At 36.9% G+C, this 21,815-nt stretch overlaps 1 protein-coding gene across 16 annotated transcripts in view; it reads right to left on the bottom strand.

Annotated features, from left to right (window-relative positions):
- NRCAM (neuronal cell adhesion molecule) overlaps positions 1 to 21,815 on the bottom strand; it is a 1,614,235-nt gene that overhangs the window by 340,137 nt on the left and 1,252,283 nt on the right. For all 16 annotated transcript variants that reach the window (XM_044087425.1, XM_044087435.1, XM_044087431.1 and 13 more), the window contains one exon: positions 10,020 to 10,163. In XM_044087425.1, the coding sequence (XP_043943360.1) occupies positions 10,020 to 10,163 (144 nt within the window). The remainder of the gene's footprint in view (positions 1 to 10,019; positions 10,164 to 21,815) is intronic.

The raw sequence follows: 21,815 nt of genomic DNA, 5'->3' as shown, positions 1-21,815 counted from the left end.
TAACTGTAAATTTCCAATGAGCAATGAAACCCTTCGTCTTTACTCAAACATGCCTGGAAGTCTTCATTATCTAAGATTTCATAAATCACTTCTTTTCCTGCCATCTTAATTTCTTTCTTCTTTTTAATTAAACATGGTATCAAACCCACTATTCGCCTTTGTAACCATGGTCTTCAGGATTCTGTTTTGGCTCATCTAAACATGGTCTAAGAGCCTGCATCTTCCCAGACCAATCATGGCCTGGAACATTTTGTGCTACTGAGCTAAACATTATTCAATATTACCTCAATGTCCCTGCCCAAGCATGGTCTGCACCATTGCTGTATGAGAGTTGTAGTCTTGGCTTATACTCAGTTCATTTACCTGAAGACAGCATCATTCTGTGTTTACTGATTGAACATGACTTAATCACATTTTATCTCACTTGGCCTCACAAGGCTGTACCACTTCCAAATGATCTAAATCATGTCATCCATACTAAACAAATACAGCCTGCATCATTTCATTGTAACCAAGTGAACAATTGTTTAAATCATTACCTTAGTCCTGGCCATGCATGGCCTGTGTTATTTTGCTCTAGTTAAGCCAACATGGCCTTACTCACAGCATCCTTCTTGGCCATGCCCAGGCTGCACCACTGTGCTCTGAAATGAGCCAGATGCAGCATAGGTAAACTCCTCCACCTTGACTAATTATGTCTTGCAGCTTTCTGCTTCAAATAAGAAAAGAATGGCTTAAAAATGACCAAACATGTTGTGCAGGATCATTTCAATCTGAGTTACGAACTCCTGTAATCATTTCAGCTACCCTATTTGAGAATGTGCTTTCTAGTTTTGCTTTAATGAAGCCATGCATGGCCTAAACTGCATTACCTATGACAACCAAGCACTGACTGAGCCATTCTATTTTAAATGAAGCAAGCAAGACATAAGCGTACATCATTCATTCAAGCCTTGGAGCTCAAAAATGGTCAAAGCTAAAAAGTGCAACGCCATCACGTTTAATAAAGAATCCCGACACTCCTCTTATTGTGTAGATGATACCCCACCTCAAAATGAAAGTGTGATGAGAGACCCTGAAACATGAGTCGATCATTTTCTTGCCTTTGGCCATCATGTTGCAACATTGGTTGGGAACACTTTTTACCTAAGTCAGCTAATTGCAAAATGTATTATATCTAGATCCAATGATGTTCTAATCCCTGTATATTCTGATTGATCAGGTCTATTATCAAATACAATGCCCCCCTTTTGGGATGTATGTTATTTGGCATATCAACAAATGGAAAGACCCCAGAGGTCCATAACTAAAAAGAACATAGGCTTAAAAGACAAAAGATATCAGGACAGGCTAGAAGCACTGTCCCTTTATTCAGTATCCTACAGACTCCTAAGGGTCAGTCTGTTCCTAGCCTTTCAGGACATTAGGGATCCAGTAGACCACTGTCTCTTATATGTCCACAAATGAAACAGTCCCACTAACATTAGAAGCAGGGATCTTAACCTGCTTCAACAAATGAGAAAAACATAGTAGAGATACAGATTTGTCATGCAATGCTTACCCCTTTCTGGAAAAAAAATAATCTCCGAATTAAGCAATGCAACATACTTTCTTCCTTCAAGAAGGAGTTAGATAATTGGATGTGTATCCATAAATTCATCCCTGGTATGAGTGTCCTGTGGTCCGTGAAATAGGAGGTACAGCGTAAGACTGGATACTGACAAGGCATAAATGTACACAGTGGCCAGTTTCCTTGTGTTTTCTTAGATTCTATCACTGTTTCTACAAATGCTAGAAGTACTGCTTGACTGGATGAGTTGTGCTTGTAAAGACACAGAGAACTGTGAGATACCAATCATTTTAATTAACACTAAGAAATTCTAGGTGTGTTGAGAGACATACACATTCACTTCTATTAATAGCAACTTTATAATGTACCATTATCTCAAATGCTAAGAGTCTTAGTGTTTTGTCTCCATTTTAATATATTGTGAGAAGTTATCTTGTAACAAATGGAGGGATTTTTTTTTCTTTGTATTTTGAATGCGTTTATCATGACAGGGAGACTGCCTCTCATCAGGGAGATTTTTGGCTTGACATTTCTGAAGTTTTACCATGGAGGAAAAAAATGTTCTTTTGTCTAGAGAATTGTGAAAGCATGCCAAAAGTGAATGCTAGAGGCACACCTATCTAGTGCTCTGCAATGCAATACTCTGGTCTGAAGCACCTAAATAAATATAAGTAATAGTTCCAGACCAACCATTAGTTTCATGCCATTCCTAAATGTTAGACTAGTGGTGTACAAAGTTCGTCCCTCAAAGCAACAAAATCCAGCCCCCAGAGAGTAACTAAAACCTTTTTAAAAAAGTGAAAAAATGTTATGCCTTACTCCAGTCATGCAAAAATTCCAACACGTGCTTACTTACCTAATCGACTGCAGTTGCACACACCTCTAATTTTAGCTGCAGAAGTAACTATTCTTTGTTGTTTATAACTTGTAGTCTGTAAACAGTAGTAACTTTCTGCAAGAGTTTGTAATAAGTCATGACAGCAAGCCAGAATAAAGTTAATGTAGAAAACGGGCAATTTCATGACTGCTGTCTTAAGCAAAAATGCCAGGACCTGTACCTATTGTTAACTCGTAATGACTTACTATGTTTTGAGGTGGCCCACAAACGCTTTAAGAATTCATGTAGTGGCCCTCCCCACAAAAAGGTTGTGCACCACTGTGTTAGACTATCTGTTAACACAGTGTTCCATTCCTGGCAAGTGTCCTGCTTGTACGCAGACCCCTGCACAGTAAGGCATTGCTGTCTCTGCTGCCCACGTTTCTTGATTGTCCCTCTCTCTACTGATTTTGCCTCATAAATTCTGATCAGTGAAAACTATGTTTAACATGGCTATGTATTTATTTATTTATTTATGATCAACAGTTTTATTTTGTATATTAAATCAAAACTTCCAAAATAAATTGTTTACCATATTCACATAGGTCTACAATTATTATAAACCATAAAGCAGCATTAGTCAAATTCAAATCAAAATAACATATATGAATTGATTTTAATTCAAAGTGTCAAGAAGTTTGATCCATGAGTTAGAGACAATTGTCTTTTAACAATCACTTCTTTCAGTAGAATTAAAACAAAATACTAAATTTAGTGAATCAGAACTCTTCCAACTTCTAGCTATTATTTTCTGAGCTATTGCTAGGATAGTTTACAGAATATAAGAATGTTTTTGTAAATTTAGGAATTGGAATATTACATATTATCAGACTATAAAGCTTGAACAAATCTATTAATTTGTTGCCAGTACTCTTTTATTAATATGCATACATAGCATGCTTCCAATCAGATTTAATATTTAATTTGCATCTCCAACAATTTATAGAATCTTTAAACTTTAAGCTCTGTGTAGACATTTTCAAGTATCAGTTTCCGGTAATGTACTAATGTGGTGTTCTACTGACTTTTACGTTAGTTTACAATCATTATCATTCTTGTTTCTTTTCTTGTAATAACTATTTCCTTAAGTTATCATTAATTCCTGCCTTATAATATAAGCTATGTTTATATATATCAGACAATAATCTGCAAAATCAATAGAATGGTTTGGAAGGACCCCTCACCGTATTCAAATGAAATTTGGATCTATGGACAGGAAATAAAAAATGTCCCCAGGACTGCCCCCGCTGTACAGACAGCGGACAGATTCAGCACCTAAATGCTTTAATCCATGCAGGGGTCTCTTCACATTATCTATGGCATAAGTTTAGTTATTCGCATTAGCTTCCCTATAATTATCGACTGTGAGATGGATAAGGCCAATCTCTTCCCAAATTAGATAGGTAATTTGACAAAAAAAGGGGGGAATTGGCTTAAAACAATAAGAACAACCTGCTTAGTAGTTAGCTATTCTCTCGTAGCAACATTATATCCCATGGCTCTCTGCCTGATAGATTGAGTGACCATCTGCCAGTCTATGCAATCAGACATCATAATAGTGCCTCAAACTTTCATCAGCATAAACTTGTAAGAAGACGTTCTACCTTTCATAAGGAAACATTTCTGAACAAACTGACAACTATATAACTGGGAATCACTTAGGATTCAATACTGACTTCTTAAGAATCCTCAACTCTCCCTCCTTAGAGCACAAAGGGCAAAACTATCCTTTCCCTTCGGCTATCGAAAGGCACAGATCAGTTCATGGTTCAGCAAGACAAATACTGGAATTAATGGATACAAAACAAGGCAATCATAAATCTGCAGATCTATTAGAATCTGGATAATCATGTAAAATACTGTATCAGCAGAGATAAGAAAAAATTTTACTCTGAACAAAAAACCTCACGCAATAATAATCCAAAATCATTCTGGAGATCTGTCAACAAGCTACTGAACTCTGGCCAGGCAACAGACCCAGCCCCAAACATACCACACTGTAATGAAAACACAAAACAATTCAATACCTTCTTTATGCAGACTATATTATCCATAACCAACAATGCAAGCACCCTGACTCTGTCACACCCCAAAGTAACAACCACCGTAATCTCTTTGCCTTCAATCCAGTACCTACAACTGAGACAAAAAAATGTTCAGCAACTTAAGCTCACAATCCTCGTCATTAATAACTCACCAGTTGAATACTTTAAAATTGCAGATGAAGTAATTCCTACCCCATCACAATTCTGATCAATTGCTCCAAATTAGAAAAACAGGTTCCGTCACGTTGGAAAAAAATCATATATTATATCTCTCTGTAAGAGCAGAACTTCTACCAGCCTCTCGGACTTTTGGCCAAAAGTGATATTGTTTTCCTTATTCAAAATATTAGAGAAATGCAAAGACAAACAATTTCTAATAATTTTCTGTCAGCCACTCAGCATGCTTTCTTATTTCATAGTACCTCAACTGCTCTGCTTAACTTTTTCAATACCATCAACTCTTATAGACATGAAGGAATCCTGTCTCACCACTGTTTCTAGCCTTTACCAAAAGCCATCAATAAAGTATCACATCAGAAACTCCTGTACAAGCCAGACACCATAGAGCTTGACAATTCTTCATTTCACTGGTTCCATAACTATCTCTTAAATAGTGCACAACCAGTCAAGTGGCAAAATAATTTCTCCTCTTTCCTGTCTTTCAATATTGAGGTTTCTCAGAATTCTCTTTTAGGACCACTGCTCTTCAATGTCTTCATCAACAGTCTTCACATTGCTCCTGTCATGCTAGCATAGGTCAATATACTGGTCCTGGAATAGCAACTCTGCTCTGATCTGCTCAGCAAAAATTCTCCCTGAACTCCAAGACCTTATTCAGCATAGCTTTTCCTCCACTGAAAGCTGGATAAATAATGTACAAATATTCCTAACCCCACTAAAAGTTAATTATAACTTTTCACACCAAAATATCTCTTGGCACAGAAACTCACCTTTATTATTACTATCACCACCACCAAAAACACAGTGATTGAACTAGTAAACCAGACAAAATGCTTATACGTCATTATAGATAACCAGTTGAAATTTGATCACCATATAGCACAGACAATTAAAAAACTCGCCCAAAATTGGATCACTATACAGAGCAAAACCTATCTTTCCTACTATCTTTCCCACTGTTGCCAGAAAATCTTATCTATAACTCTCCAACTGCCATGACTACTCTACACTGCCACGATCCTCCCAAATACCCAAATGTCACTGCTAACTAACTTATGACAATGATATAATAGAACTGCCAAATTGCCACAAATAATCACTACTGTGTTGGCCAGCCTAGCAGATAAAGAACTAAACTGGGTGGAATTACCACACCTACTATTATCTCTAACTCATATTACTATGGTTTACAAGTTAACTTATAAACCTGAATTAGTTACCAAATTTATGCATTTTCAAATATATTACAAGTATATTTATAGTGCTGTATCTTATATTCTGCAATTCCATACCCTGATATGCCTATAAATCATCTCAGTGGCTAGCTATTGTACTCAGATAATACTCACTATCCTTTGTACTGTGTGAACAAATGTTATTTATTGTGCTATGCTTCTGTGACTTAGCTGCTATATATAGCACCCTATATACTCTGGCAGACTATATTAACCCCCCTATATACACTGGCAGACTATATTAACCACCCTATATACACCGGCAGACTATATTATTGCTTATTAAATAAGTCAACATTTCTAGTGCTGTATGGTATGGTATCTTCATCAAGCCTGGAAATATCACTAACTGGAAAGTAAGTTAAGCAATGTGTGACACCTCAACAGTACTGCGGGTGCAACAAGGAAAGACACAGTCTAGGTAACTACTCTACCTAGCTGGTTATGCAGGCATCCTGTATAAGAGCATGAAGCACACCACCCTGATATATATAGATATCTATGCAGAAATATATACAAGAGAGAGACTGGAAACAATTACATTTATTATCACCTTTACCTACAATCTACAAGCAAAATAATAAGCATCTTACGCTTGAATTTTGCTTCATTTTGTTAAACAAACTGCGTACTGTAAAATGAATGAAATGTGTGGTACATGAGCATCAGTTTCTTGTCAAACTTGTCCAGCATTCTGTGCAAGCATGAATGAAGACCCACTAAAGACTAGAATTTCTAAGCATTTGTATAGTTTAAAAAGACCTGATTCAACCAATATTTTATTTAGACACAGTTTTGAGCATAAAAATTTTAAGTTTCTTTTTTCATTCTTGAAAAACTTTTGCCTTTCCCTCGAGATGGACATTAGCAGATTTGTTAGAACTTAAAGACGTCCATTGGCAAGTATTATTAAATTTATTTATTTTACATTTGTTGACCGGGCTAGTCTAACTGGATATATGTCCATTTTCAGTAGAGGCCCGGGGAGAAAAGCTCCAATGGAATATTACATGGTTATACAGCAATAAGCAATACATGATTAGAATTAATAAACAAGGTTAGTTATTATGTTAAATGCTAGTAATCCACCAGATTTTACAGAGAATATTTCTATTGTTTATTGAGACAAAGATCAGCCAATTTCTGATTAATTTTTAGACGTATAAGATTTTGATATTATTGATGTTTGGTGTTAGGAATGTATTAATATTAAGTAATTTCAGTGAGTAGAGTGTTGATTTCAAACAGATGATTTTTTTATTCTAGGTAATATTAAGTGCTTCATGGCCCTGTTTTACTTATTCTGATGAAGTCCACTGACTACAGTGAAGAAAGCGCTCAATAAATTACTTTACAGGTCAGCATGTATGGTGTTAATTGCCTGATTAGTGACTTCTTATGTATACGAGCATCACCTTCAGGGAACAGATTATTAATAGTCACTTGCCATTTCAGGCATGTTTTCTTATGTTATGTTTTGCACCTAATGGGTATATATATATATATATATATATATATATATATATATATATATATATATATATATATATATATATATATATATATATATATATATATATATATATATATATCCTTCTACACTGAAGATGAACCAGTTATTATAGAATTCTTAGTAATGGTGTTATACAGGTGAAAAGCCTTGCCTATGGCCCAGGCATCCTGAATTTGATCAGTGACTTAGGTACTTAACAGTAGGGGCAGGATGATTGACCATCCCTATCCTGGGATGAGGAAAAGGTGCTGCAAGGGCCCAAACTACCACAGTTACATGTGGTGGGGGTGCTGAAAAGAGTATCCTGGGAGAAGGTTTTTAATTCACTTAGCCAGGGTTTGGTGATAGTTTTCATCAGCAAATGTGCAGGAATGAACGTGCTGAGTCTGACTGAGGATGGCAAGATCGTATGCAGGCATGGGGCAAAAATGACCTCAGAAAACCTAATCTACATGAGAATTATATTTGTGAAATTCTGCATCAATTTTTTTTAACATTTTTTTTTTCAAGTATATTTAGGCAGAAGCCATTTCAAAGCTGAACAGAAGAAAAAAAAATGTTCAATAAATCAGATATAAAATGATGAACTATTTTTCATGGTGTTGTCTGATGTTACTGTACATTTGCATGTGCTTAAATGTGCTTATTTCCCACAAAGTTTTGTGTGGGCAGCAATGCATACCAATGGGCACCAGACTGCTGCCACACCTGTTCTATAAAAGCAAAGCAAATATGATATGCTGCCCCCTGTGGGCTGATATAGGCATTGCAGATTTTATATTCTGTTCAGTGCCACACATAGTGCCTGAAGTAGAGATGTTCTGTTTCATAAGGGTGATACAAAGCTATTCTGCATTTGGTGATTTATTTCTTTCAGTTAGTTACAATCATATTCATTTAGAATGTGATAAAACTGTCTTAGAGGCATGCTATAGTAAATTGTACATGTATGATTGTGAAGAAACTGAAGCATTCATGCCTCATTGTAAATTCTACATGTTTAGAATTATTACGGGTGCATTCTTTTCCTTTTGGATTTTTGCTTTTCAGAATTAATTTCTTCTTCACCATACTGTTTGTGTTTATTGGGTTATACTATCTGGCTAGTACATCTGAGAAATGATAATAGCCCAAATGAAAGCAGGACCATGATTAATATTTTATGGTGACAGAGTATGCAGATTCATTCAGAGAGACATTCTGCTCCTAATGGCCATGTGCCATATATTTGCAATATACCACTTCTGGCAAATTATCAAATATGCATGAAGATTTCTGTTTTGTGGTTGGCAACAAAACATTCTGTTGCTCTGTCTCTGACTTGAAATTTACTCTTATTTACCTCACTGTGGATGAGAAATGTAAATGCCTTACCTGGTAAGTATTAAAATACATGTAAATGCCTTACCTGGTATGTATTGTAATACATGTAAATGTCTTACCTGCTATATACTACAATACATGTAAATGCCTTACCTGGTATGTATTGTAATACATTTAAATGTCTTATGTGATATATACTACAATACATGTAAATGCCTTACCTGGTATGTATTGTAATACATGTAAATGCCTTACCTGGTATGTATTGTAATACATTTAAATGTCTTACCTGATATATACTACAATACATGTAAATGCCTTACCTGGTATGTATTGTAATACATGTAAATGTCTTACCTGGTATGTATTGTAATACATTTAAATGTCTTACCTGATATATACTACAATACATGTAAATGCCTTACCTGGTATGTATTGTAATACATTTAAATGTCTTACCTGATATATATTAAAATACATGTAAATGTCTTACCTGGTAAATATTACAATACATGTAAATGTCTTACCTGGTATGCATTACAATGCTTACTTAAGTGTTTTAACTGGTACATATTACAATACACATTTAAATGTCTTACCTGGAATGATTTGCAACACTATTAAGTTTTAAATTTACTTATTTTTGATCTGAGACCCACTAGGCATGAGTGACTTTTTACAGGACTAAATTAAAATATTTATTGTAGCTAACTGTGCTTTGTCAAGAGTTGTAATGTATGCAACTGGAGATTTAGAAACGTCTTAAGATATTTATGTGGTTGCATCACAGTACTGAAAAATCTAGAACACACTGCAGCTGCACATTTTCCAGAACTGCTGGTCACATGATGTTTAATTTAGTCCTATTCAGATCTAAAGGTATGAGAGAAACAATGTTGAGATATGGTTTGTTAATCCATTCCCCTTAACTATTCATTTGTTTTTGATGTACAATATCACATTAAAATAGTACAAAAAAGTCTTCTGCTAATGGATTTGTATATGCTAAGGTGCTGTACTTTATAGATTTCATAATGTTTTATTAGCTGGATCAATGCTATATGTCTTCAGACTAGTAATCAAACATGTAACCCGTTTCAGTATTACTAACCCTTCACAGGTGTACCTCAGGTTAGTTTGATTAAGTTGTTCCAGTGCTTCGAGCACTTCTATGGTTTCTATTTCAATTCTAACAAACATTCTAACTTTTTCATAAAGAAAACAAAATGTAAAGGGGTATGTTGACAATAAGTTTACACAGAATATTTATACCTACCAAGAATATTAACAAATATGTTTGCCAATAAATATCCGTACTCATTAGATGCGTTACATTGATAAACTGCACTTGTTCTTTCTTGTACGTCTGTAAAAGTAATCATATCTTCCTCTATTTTCCTGCCAGGATCCTCAGGTGCATCTAGAAAGGGCAGAAAAATGGGTTATTGATATGTAAAATAAATGAATGTAGCCTCAGAATACAGGTATCATCTTGACAGCCCACACCTGCCAAACACTCTCTGAAATGTATGATAACCAAAGAGTAAAATTCAAAGCTGAAAAATATATCTAAAAGTATTTATTTTGACAGACAATAATCGATGAACAGCTATAACAGTTATTACAATCATGTTTTATATGATAATGATGTCCACACTGCTCAAAGGAATGGACAGTTTTCAGACTTTCTAAACAAAAAGGTCACAGTGGTGCATATGTTGAACTTCACACCATGTGCACAGTGCCAGAGTTACCAACCATTAAACAGCGGTGTTACTACAAATCTGCAATCAATGTGACTGCAACATTCTTAGAGTTACTAACCATTAAATAGTGGTGTTCCTACAAAAACGCACATCAATGTGACTGCAGCATTTACAGAGTTACCAACCATTAAACAGCAGTGTTCCTACAAATCTGCACATCAATGTGACTGCACCATTGCCAGAATTGCCAGCTATTAAACAGTGGTGTTTCTACAAATCTGCACATTGACATGACTGCAACATTCCCAGAATTACCAACTATTAAAGAATAGTGTTTCTACAAATCTGCACTTCAACGATTGCAACATTCCCAGAGTTACCAACCATTAAACAGTGGTGTTGCTACAATTCTCCACGTCGACATGACTGCAGCATTCCCAGAGTTACCAACCATTAAACAGCTGTGTTGCTACAAATCTGCACATCAACATGATTGCAACATTCCCAGAGTTACCAACCATTAAACAGCGGTGTTTCTACAAATTTGTACATCAATGTGACTGCAACATTCCCAGAGTTACCAACCATTAAACAGCAGTGTTTCTCCAAATCTGCACATCAATGTGACTGCAACATCCCCAAAATTAACAACAATTAAACTGTGGTGTTTCTACAAATCTGCACATCAACATGACTGCAACATTCCCAGAGTTACCAACCATTAAACAGCTGTGTTCCTACAAATCTGCACATCAATGTGACTGCAACATTCCCAGAGTTACCAACCATTAAACAGTGGTGTTCCTATAAATCTGCAAATCAATTTGACTGCAACATTCCCAGAGTTACTAGCCATTAAACAGTGGTATTCCTGCAAATCTGCACATCAATGTGACTGCAGCATTCCCAAAGTTACTAACCATTAAACAGTGGTGTTCCTACAAGTCTGCACATCAGCATAACTGCAGCATTCCCAGAGTTACCAACCATTAAACAGTGGTGTTGCTACAAATCTGCAAATCATGACTGCAAAAAACAGTGGTGTTGCTACAAGTCTGTACATCAACATGACTGCGGCATTCCCAAAGTTACTAACCATTAAACAATGGTGCTGCTACAAATCTGAAATCAATGTGACTGCAACATTCCCAGAGTTGCTAATTATTAAACAGTGGTGTTCCTACAAATCTGCACATTGACATGACTGCAATGCACTTTTTAACTCCACTTATCTGAGATACTAACTGAACTATTCCAACATGGTGTAATCTGCTCTAAACAAATGTCTTTTGATGACCGTATTAAAGCAAATATTGAGTAAAATTAGCGATGGTAATGGCAAAGTGCTCAGAATTTTGTATTCCTCCATATTAGCTCCTTGGAAAAAAATATGACTGGCAAATGCTTTCATATATAGAGTAGGGAAGGAAAGGACATGCTGGTCAGTTATAATCAACGGACTGTTATCACAGTGTTGGGAGACATATGACACTGTGCTCCGTACATTTGCCAAAATGCAAAACTTCTTCACATTTTAACTTCAGCTGCTGTATGATTTGATTGTTAGGCATTAAGGCAAACCTGCAAGGCGCAATGATGTCATACGATGACGCAGTGTCGAGTTTCAGTAAATATAATAATGAACAGCAGCAAAGCAGGGATATGGAAATATAAGCAATTGTAAATATGTGGAAACCACAAATGAAGGTTATTTATTTATTTATAACCTCCTCTCCAGAATATATAACCATGTAGAAACATGCTTTTACACATTGCTACATTGTCAGATATCAAAATAATGCATAACAAAAGAAAATCATAATACATGTATTCTGCATAGAGAAAATTTGGCTGAGAAAACTGAACTTACAAGAAATAAAAAAACAAAACCACTGAACGGAATAATAAAACTACAAAAACTATGAAAAATCCATTCTACGCAAAACAAGTCAGGGACATTAAAATAATAGATTCAAGCAACTCATTAGAAACAATGTGATTTGAATTAATCCATTTAAATAAAATAATTAACTCTCATCTGATATATTTTTACCCAATTAATGTGTTTAAAATACATACCTCTCTTGAATTTAAAGAAACCTTTCAGCCACACGATAATAACTTACATTTCAAGTTCAAAACTAGAACATGTAAGAAGAAAATATTCATTTAAGTGATATTATTATTAGAAGAAATCTCATACTCTTTTTCACCATCAGCATAGTTCACTATGCTTTTTTATCAGACCTGAATCTTTGGAGGGAATTATTGATTGTGATAAAAGCAACACAGAAAGTGACTTGCCTGGGATGTAATGTAAGTTATAACTTTGTGCTAAGCATCCATTTACATACAGTGCTTTGCATGTCAGGTTAAAGTTTGCCTCAGTTTTCAAAACAATTCTCTGTTATCTTTACCTGATTAATGTTGCTTACAAAGGGCATGAAACGTCTCATTTCCATGAGCAATGTCAAAGATGGCCTTTGTTTCAACACATAATGATCTTTAACTGATGAAGTTGTCAAGATATTGACCTATGAAGTTAATGTTTGTGGCATTCAAAGACCTATGTATTCCACAGGACAGTAAGAAACATAAATCACTTTCTAGAAGGGACAAAAGAGAGTTAGATTTGGCATCTGGCCACATGTCTGAGTCTGGGTACACATTGCACAATTAATCATCTAATCTCAAAGTGTTAATGTTCTGCTAGTGCTGGCATGCACCCAATTTGACAGATAGTACACCGTAACTGAAACTGTAAGAAGGTTCAAGTGTTATGAATCTATCTCTCTCTATATCTATCTATCTATTTATCTCTCTGTATGTCTATGTCTATATATCTATCTGTCTGTCTATCTATCTATCTATCTATCTATCTATCTACTATCTATCTATCTATCTATCTATCTATCTATCTATCTATCTCTCTGTATGTCTATGTCTATATATCTGTCTGTCTGTCTATCTATCTATCTATCTATCTATCTGTCTCTCTATCTACTTGGCTGGTTGGCTGTCAGTCTATCTGTCTATCATTTGCCTGTCTGTCTATTCATCTTCCTATTTCTGTTTTCCGTGTTAGTCTAATTTAACTCAGCAGAACATTGGGGCAAAAAGCTCCACATATAGAACAGTAGCTGGTAATTACAGAAAGACTTGATTAGAGAATTTCTCTATTAAGACTAAAAAAAATTAAAATATAATACAAAAGAAAAATAAAAAACATACTTGGCACGTATAATAAGAATTAAACTGCATGCATCTTTAGTATATACAGTATGTAGATTTCATGTCGGTTTTATAAAATAATGAAGAGCCAAGGTAAGTACTATAAAACAATAGCAGGAAGTACATTGTTGGAAGAAAGATTAACAGACAGTTAAGATACTTTGGTTAAGGAGAATAATCATTTTTATTATGACTTTTAGGATATGATACATTATAGTTCAGCATTTAACATATGAACAGTTCCAAACATGAGTTTCTTTTTTCTTGTTAACTTCTGTAGGGAGAGTTTTCGATTTGCTTATGGTCTGATTTCAAGAAGGATGGAATTACATGCTATTGCATAGCACATAAGGAGCCCCCATAGTTGTTGTTAGATTTTCAAGTGAGTGCTCAGTTCTGGTATTATGCTCTAAGCTGTCATTAGCGTTTGTATCTATTGATGCAATTTGTGATAGCTGGGCATTTGTTAGGTTTATCGAGTATGTTGTGGCCAGCTTTGAGTTGCGAGAGAATTAAGGTATGTTGGAGCTCTAACAGCAATGTTTGCTTTACTCAGAGCCATAGCTTGGTCATCTAGAGCCCAAGAAGTAATTGAAATACATTTTCTATAAGGCAGAAAGGAAGTAAAAGCTAGGCAATAAGGACTGGTACCTTTACAGTACGATACTTACAGCCCAGGGGTTTAACGATGGTTCATCGACATACAGTGGTTTTAGTTAGGGTTTTCCAGAATATGAAGTCTGAAATCCATAGATCAAAAAAGTATGAAAAAAGGAACAACATTTTTCCAGAGGTCAAGCCTCTTAGACCTCCGATTAGTGGAGGCCCACCATGCCCTTAAGTTATATATGACACCTCCACAGATGCACCACATTGCAAAAAAGGGCAAACACTTTGAAAGTACATTAGAGGTTCCCATAGTTTAATATACTGCGATAAATCACACAGCAACATCAAACTTTAGACAGTCAGAGCAACAGTAAATCAACTATTTGTAAGTAAGCCGCAGTGCAGGTAGTAGAAGTGAGCTGTAGACTGATTCCTTTCAAAGGCCAGGTGAGCTTCAGGATGGCATAAATAGTTAAAGTCAGAGTCCAAAGCAGATCACAGCACTTTGGGGAAAGAAGAGAAAAAGACAAAAACAGCAGAGTCGGCCCAATCAGCTGTGAAAGGCTCATTTGGAAATTTTAACTGCAACCTAGAAGTGCATAACCTTAGAGGTGTCAGTAAAAGTCAATCTATTGAGACTTTGAATTGCCTAACCAGAAAGGTATTGGTAAAAGAATATTTTTTCACCACTGGATTTCCAGGTGAAAGGATACTTTGAACTATCCATTTCACTGACTACTGGGAAAGCCTTTTTATTCCATAAGCATTGTTTAGTTAACAGTTGCATTTAAAACTTTTATTCCTGAAACCAGTTTTGAGTCATAAGTGAACTCTGTGGCCAAAGTGGCTACTGAAAGTAACTGTTTACGGAACCCGAAACTAAAACTATTGAGTTCTTTTATTTTTATTTGCTGCTACCTTTTGGTTCATGTCTGTACCAGAATCAGCTTCCTTTACATTCAGTTAAATAAAACCACACTTTGTAAAGCCTTTTTATGTATGCTGCTTGAAATTCCAGTCTCTCTCTCTCTCTCAACATACCTGCAGATATACACACACACACACACACACACACACACACACACACACACACACACACACACACACACACACACACACACACACACACGCACACGGACGCACACACACACACACACACACACACACACACACACACACACACACACGCACACACACTCTCTTAGATATAAATATATACCATTTAAACAGTTCGAAGTTTCAAAACTTTGATAAGAAATTCAAAGTTTTGAAACTTTCAGCTTTAAAAGTAGACCCAGACCCCACACATACATATATATATATATATATATATATATATATACATACATACACACACACATACATATGCATGTACGTGTATGTCACACTAATATACGTATATATATATATATATATATATATATATATATATATATATATATATGTATCTATATATATATTTACATACATAGAGTTAATAGATTCATGTTTCAATACCAGATGCCAGTAATGTGTAGCTTACAATTTACAATCAAGAACTGTGTGACCCTCTGTAGCAATCTAGAAAAACATTAATACTTTGAAATTTGCAGTCTAAATGTTATGCTAGCAGCTCCAATGCTGTATAATCAGTGACAGACTTTATCAATTAAAATGTTTGTGTATATATAGCCTGGCTCTATAGTAGAGTAGGAAATAGCTCTGACTGTGACCCATTGGTATTGTTAGGACAACAGGAAAAGTTGCTACCATAGTCTGTGCTAAGAATGACGCAATCAGACTCAAATCACTACCAAGAACAATGATGTGTTTTTATGGTCTGAGGTAGACATAGTAGGATCTATGTCTGGGGATAAGCAAGACACATCTGACCAGGTGATGAGGATGCCCTGTCCAGCAGGAGGCTCATTAAGTGGCAGTGCACAGACAGAGGCACAAACCACCCTCATGGTGGTCTGAAGGATGGCCTCCCTAACAGTTTTTCAGTGGGGGGGGCAATAAATCATCAAAAAATGTACTGTAAAATAATCTGTAAGATTGTAACCTTGTCAGGCTGTTACATTTGCTATTAACCCACATCATGGCATTTTGTTACAAGCACTTGCATTTTGATTCTTTTAGGATATAGACTTTTGAATTTACAAGAAATTATGAATATCTAGTCTTCTTTGCAATGATGTATTGTAGCAGTTAAATGATTTCTAAAATTTTTATTACTGTAGAAACAAGCTACTGTCACTGCTATGCAGTTTTGTAAGAAGTGCTTGCAGACAAGCATTGGTTGAATGAGAATGGGGTCTGTCGTGCACTTATTTATGTATGCATTTATGTTTTTTGGCAGTCTCCATGCTAGGTAGGGGAAGAAGTTTAGTTATAGGAGTCTGAATATACAAGATCTCAATAGTTGTTGTTGTCTTTCAGCTTTTCCCAGTTAGGGGTCGCCACAGCAGAACTGCGGTCCGCTAATGATTGGCAGTAGATTTTGATGAATGCCGAGGTGCCAGCTCGATGTTCAACCTTCAACAAAGGCACACCCATTTACGCATGTCTTTCGAATGCCCACCCAACCATGGGGAGGACATGCAGACTCCACAGAGAAGGCACTCCCTGCTCTCCAGCCAAGAATTGAACGGGAGAACCTCTTGCTGTGAGCCAACAACGCTACCGCTGCACCACCACGGCATCACAAGATCTCAATAGTAGGTAAGCCTATTCTGACTGAGTAGCCAATTATCTTTTTTCATAATACCATGCAGTGTTGCTCTCTGGGTAGGGGGCAGGAGTGATAAATGTACTAAAATGTTGTTTGACATGAGCTGAGGTTAATGTTGGTTGCAGCTGCACAGGAAGTCCATATTCTGAGGTTGCAGGCTTATTTTCCCAAGCACTCCCTTGCAGGTGGTTGTACACATTTCTTGTAGAATTTGTCCAAGGCTGAGAAGGAAGTATTCAAAGGAGGAAATGGATTTGTATGTTCTGGGTACTGGTTTTATGACTATGATGTTTCCATATCTAAGCATTGAGTTACTGCAGAGAAAAAGGATGCAGATGTGTGAAGCTCCTAACTAACTACAGCACTACACATGTTCTGCTAGATCATCCTCTGCATAATCTGCTTAGACTAGTTTTCGCTATTTCAGAATACTCCCCTCCTTACTGCTTTTACTGCTTCCTTTTTCGCCCTACATTATGCAATTTCTTGAATAACCTCAGCTGTCCTTTAATTCCCATAGAGCAGTCTCTAACCTGCATTCTTATCCATATTCTGCCTGCGGATCCTATCTTTAACAATCATCTGAAATGACCTGCTAAAACATGCTTAGTCCTAACAAAATTTGAATGAAAGGTTAGAGGTTTGATTTAATTCTGTAGCTGGTTTGGTAGAAGTAAAGCTAACTAATTTATTTTAAGATCAAACTGCAAAGTCCTAGGTAAGCCAGAGCAATATCAAGCCAAAGTAGCTAATATTGCAACTGTTGTTCTAAGTAGCCTTCATCACTGCCTCACAATAAAATATCTAAACTTGCTCCAGTTTCCACCGGTTCTACCTGCTGATCCAGTCAAAACAGCCAAATAATGTTCAGTTACTCCAAACAATATCATCTTGCAATCAAACAGAATTCACAATGTTGTACACCAAACCAAATTTAACTCATCTATCCCAATCTGGGACCCTCCCTAAAAAAAAATAATGTTCCTTCTATAGGTCAGTTGCCAAATATGTCTAATTTCAAAAACATAACAAACTAAAAAAAAAGACTTCTGCATATACTGTAGCAATCCATTTGCTACAATGTATACCACACAAGAAGTGCTGTCCTGACTGCAAAAGCAGTAGGAGTGCCAAAATTCATTTCTGAAATGAATATTGGTACTGCCAATAATGATCCATCACTTCTGATCATGCCTGGTACTGCCAATAATGATCCATCACTTCTGATCATGTCTGGTACTACTAATAATGTTTCATCACTTCTCCTGAAAATGCCTGGTACTGTCAATAATGTTCGATCACTTCTCCTGATAGTGCCTGGTACTGTCAATAATGATCCATCTCTACTCCTAATCATGCCTGGTACTACCATTAGTGATCCATCAATCTTGATCATGCCTGGTACTGCCAATAATGATCCATCACTTCTGATCATGTCTGGTACTACTAATAATGTTTCATCACTTCTCCTGAAAATGCCTGGTACTGTCAATAATGTTCTATCACTTCTCCTGATAATGCCTGGTACTGCCAATAATAATCGATCACTTTGATCACACCTGGTACTGCCAAAAATGATCCATCACTTCTGATCATGCCTGGTACTGCCAATAATGATCCATCATTTCTGATCATGCCTGGTTCTGCTAATAATGATCCACCTCTTCTGCTGATCATGCGTGGTACTACCAATAGTGATCCATCAATTTTGATCATGCCTGGTACTGCCAATAATGTTGCATCACTTCTCCTGATCATGGCTGGTACTGCTAATAATGTTCCATCACTTCTCCTGATAATGCCTGGTACTGCCAGTAGTGATCCATCACTTCTCCTGAAAATGCCTGGTACTGTCAATAATGTTCGATCACTTCTCCTGATAGTGCCTGGTACTGTCAATAATGATCCATCTCTACTCCTAATCATGCCTGGTACTGCCAATAATGATCCATCACTTTGATCACACCTGGTACTGCCAATAATGATCCATCACTTCTGATCATGCCTGGTACTGTCAATAATGATCCATCACTTCTGATCATGCCTGGTTCTGCTAATAATGATCCACCTCTTCTGCTGATCATGCGTGGTACTACCAATAGTGATCCATCAATTTTGATCATGCCTGGTACTGCCAATAATGTTGCATCACTTCTCCTGATCATGGCTGGTACTGCTAATAATGTTCCATCACTTCTCCTGATAATGCCTGGTACTGCCAGTAGTGATCCATCACTTCTCCTGAAAATGCCTGGTACTGCCAATAATGTTGCATCACTTCTCCTGATAATGCCTGGTACTGCCAGTAGTGATCCATCACTTCTCCTGATCATGTCTGGTACTGCTAATAATGTTCAATCACTTCTCCTGATAATGCCTGGTACTGCCAATAATGTTCGATCACTTCTCCTGATCATGTCTGGTACTACTAATAATGTTCCATCACTTCTCCTGAAAATGCCTGGTACTGTCAATAATGTTCGATCACTTCTCCTGATAGTGCCTGGTACTGTCAATAATGATCCATCTCTACTCCTAATCATGCCTGGTACTACCAATAGTGATCCATCAATCTTGATCATGCCTGGTACTGCTAATAATGTTCCATCACTTCTCCTGATAATGCCTGGTACTGCCAATAATGATCCATCACTTTGATCACACCTGGTACTGCCAATAATGATCCATCACTTCTGATCATGCCTGGTACTGCCAATAATGATCCATCACTTTGATCACACCTGGTACTGCCAATAATGATCCATCACTTCTGATCATGCCTGGTACAGCCAATAATGATCCATCACTTCTGATCATGCCTGGTTCTGCTAATAATGATCCACCTCTTCTGCTGATCATGCGTGGTACTACCAATAGTGATCCATCAATCTTGATCATGCCTGGTACTGCCAATAATGTTCCATCTTTTCTCTTGATCACACGTGGTACTACCAATAGTGATCCACAATCTTGATCATGCCTGGTACTGCCAATAATGATCCATTACTTTGACCACACCTGGTACTGCCAATGATCCATCACTTCTGATCATGCCTGGTACTGTCAATAATGATCCATCACTTCTGATCATGCCTGGTACTGCCAATAATGATCCATCACTTCTGATCATGCCTGGTACTGTCAATAATGATCCATCACTTTGATCACACCTGGTACTGTCAATAATGATCCATCACTTCTGATCATGCCTGATACTGCCAATAATGATCCATCACTTCTGATCATGCCTGGTACTGCCAATAATGATCCATCACTTCTTCTGATAATGCCTGGTACTGTTAATAATGATCCATCAATTTGATTACACCTGGTACTGCCAATAATGATCCATCACTTCTGATCATGCCTGGTTCTGCTAATAATGATCCACCTCTTCTGCTGATCATGCATGGTACTACCAATAGTGATCCATCAATCTTGATCATGCCTGGTACTGTCAATAATGATCCATCACTTTGATCACACCTGGTACTGCCAGTAATGATCCATCACTTCTCCTGATCATGCTTGGTACTGTCAATAATATTCCATCACTTTCATCACACCTGGTACTGCCAATAATGATCCATCACTTCTTATCATATCTGGTACTGCTAATAATGATCCATCACTTCTCCTGATCATGCCTGGTACTGTCAATAATGATTCTTCACTTTGATCACACCTGGTACTGCCAGTAATGATTCATCTCTTCTGATCATGCCTGGTACTGCTAATAATGATCCATCTCTTCTCCTGATCACACCTTGTACTGCCCATAATGTCCCATCACTTCTCCTGATCATGCCTGGTACTGCTAATAATGATCTTTCTCTTCTCCTGATCACGCCTGGTACTACCAATAGTGATCCATCAATCTTGATCATGCCTGGTACTGCCAATAATGTTCCATCACTTCTTCTGATAATGCTTGGTACCGCTAATAACGATCCATCACTTTGATCACACCTGGTACTGCCAGTAATGATCCATCACTTTTCCTGATCATGCCTGGTACTGTCAATAATATTCCATCACTTTGATCACACCTGGTACTGCCAATAATGATCCATCACTTCTTATCATTCCTGGTAATGCTAATAATGATCCATCACTTCTTATCATTCCTGGTAATGCTAATAATGATCCATCACTTCTCCTGATCATGCTTGGTACTGTCAATAATGATCCATCACTTTGATCACACCTGGTACTGCCAGTAATGATCCATCTCTTCTGATCATGCCTGGTACTGCTAATAATGATCCATCTCTTCTCCTGATCACACCTGGTACTGCCCATAATGTTTCACCACTTCTCCTGATCATGCCTGGTACTGCCAATAATGTTCCATTAATCTTGATCATGCTTGGTACTGTCAATAATGAACCATCACTTTGATCACACCTGGTGATCATGCTTGGTACTGTCAATAATGAACCATCACTTTGATCACACCTGGTACTGCTAGTAATGATTCGCCTCTTCTGATCATGCCTGGTACTTCTAATAATGATCCATCTCTTCTCCTGATCACGTTTGGTACTGCCAATAATGTTCCATCACTTCTCCTGATCACGCCTGGTATTACCAATAGTGATCCATCAATCTTGATCATGCCTGGAAGTGCCAGTAATGATCCATGACTTCTCCTGATCATGCTCAGTACTGTCAATAATGTTCCATCACTTCTCCTGATCATACTCACTCAGTACTGTCAATAATGTTCCATCACTTCTCCTGATCATGCTCAGTACTGTTAATAATGTTCCATCACTTCTCCTGGTCATACCTGGTACTGCCAGTAATGGTC

The sequence above is a fragment of the Protopterus annectens genome, chromosome 11.part0 (assembly GCF_019279795.1).
Source record: "Protopterus annectens isolate FY-2018-M chromosome 11.part0, PAN1.0, whole genome shotgun sequence".
NCBI classification, from domain to species: domain Eukaryota; kingdom Metazoa; phylum Chordata; order Ceratodontiformes; family Protopteridae; genus Protopterus; species Protopterus annectens.
The sequence above is the reverse complement of the archived record's forward strand: the minus strand, read 5'-3'. Positions and strand labels throughout refer to the sequence as shown.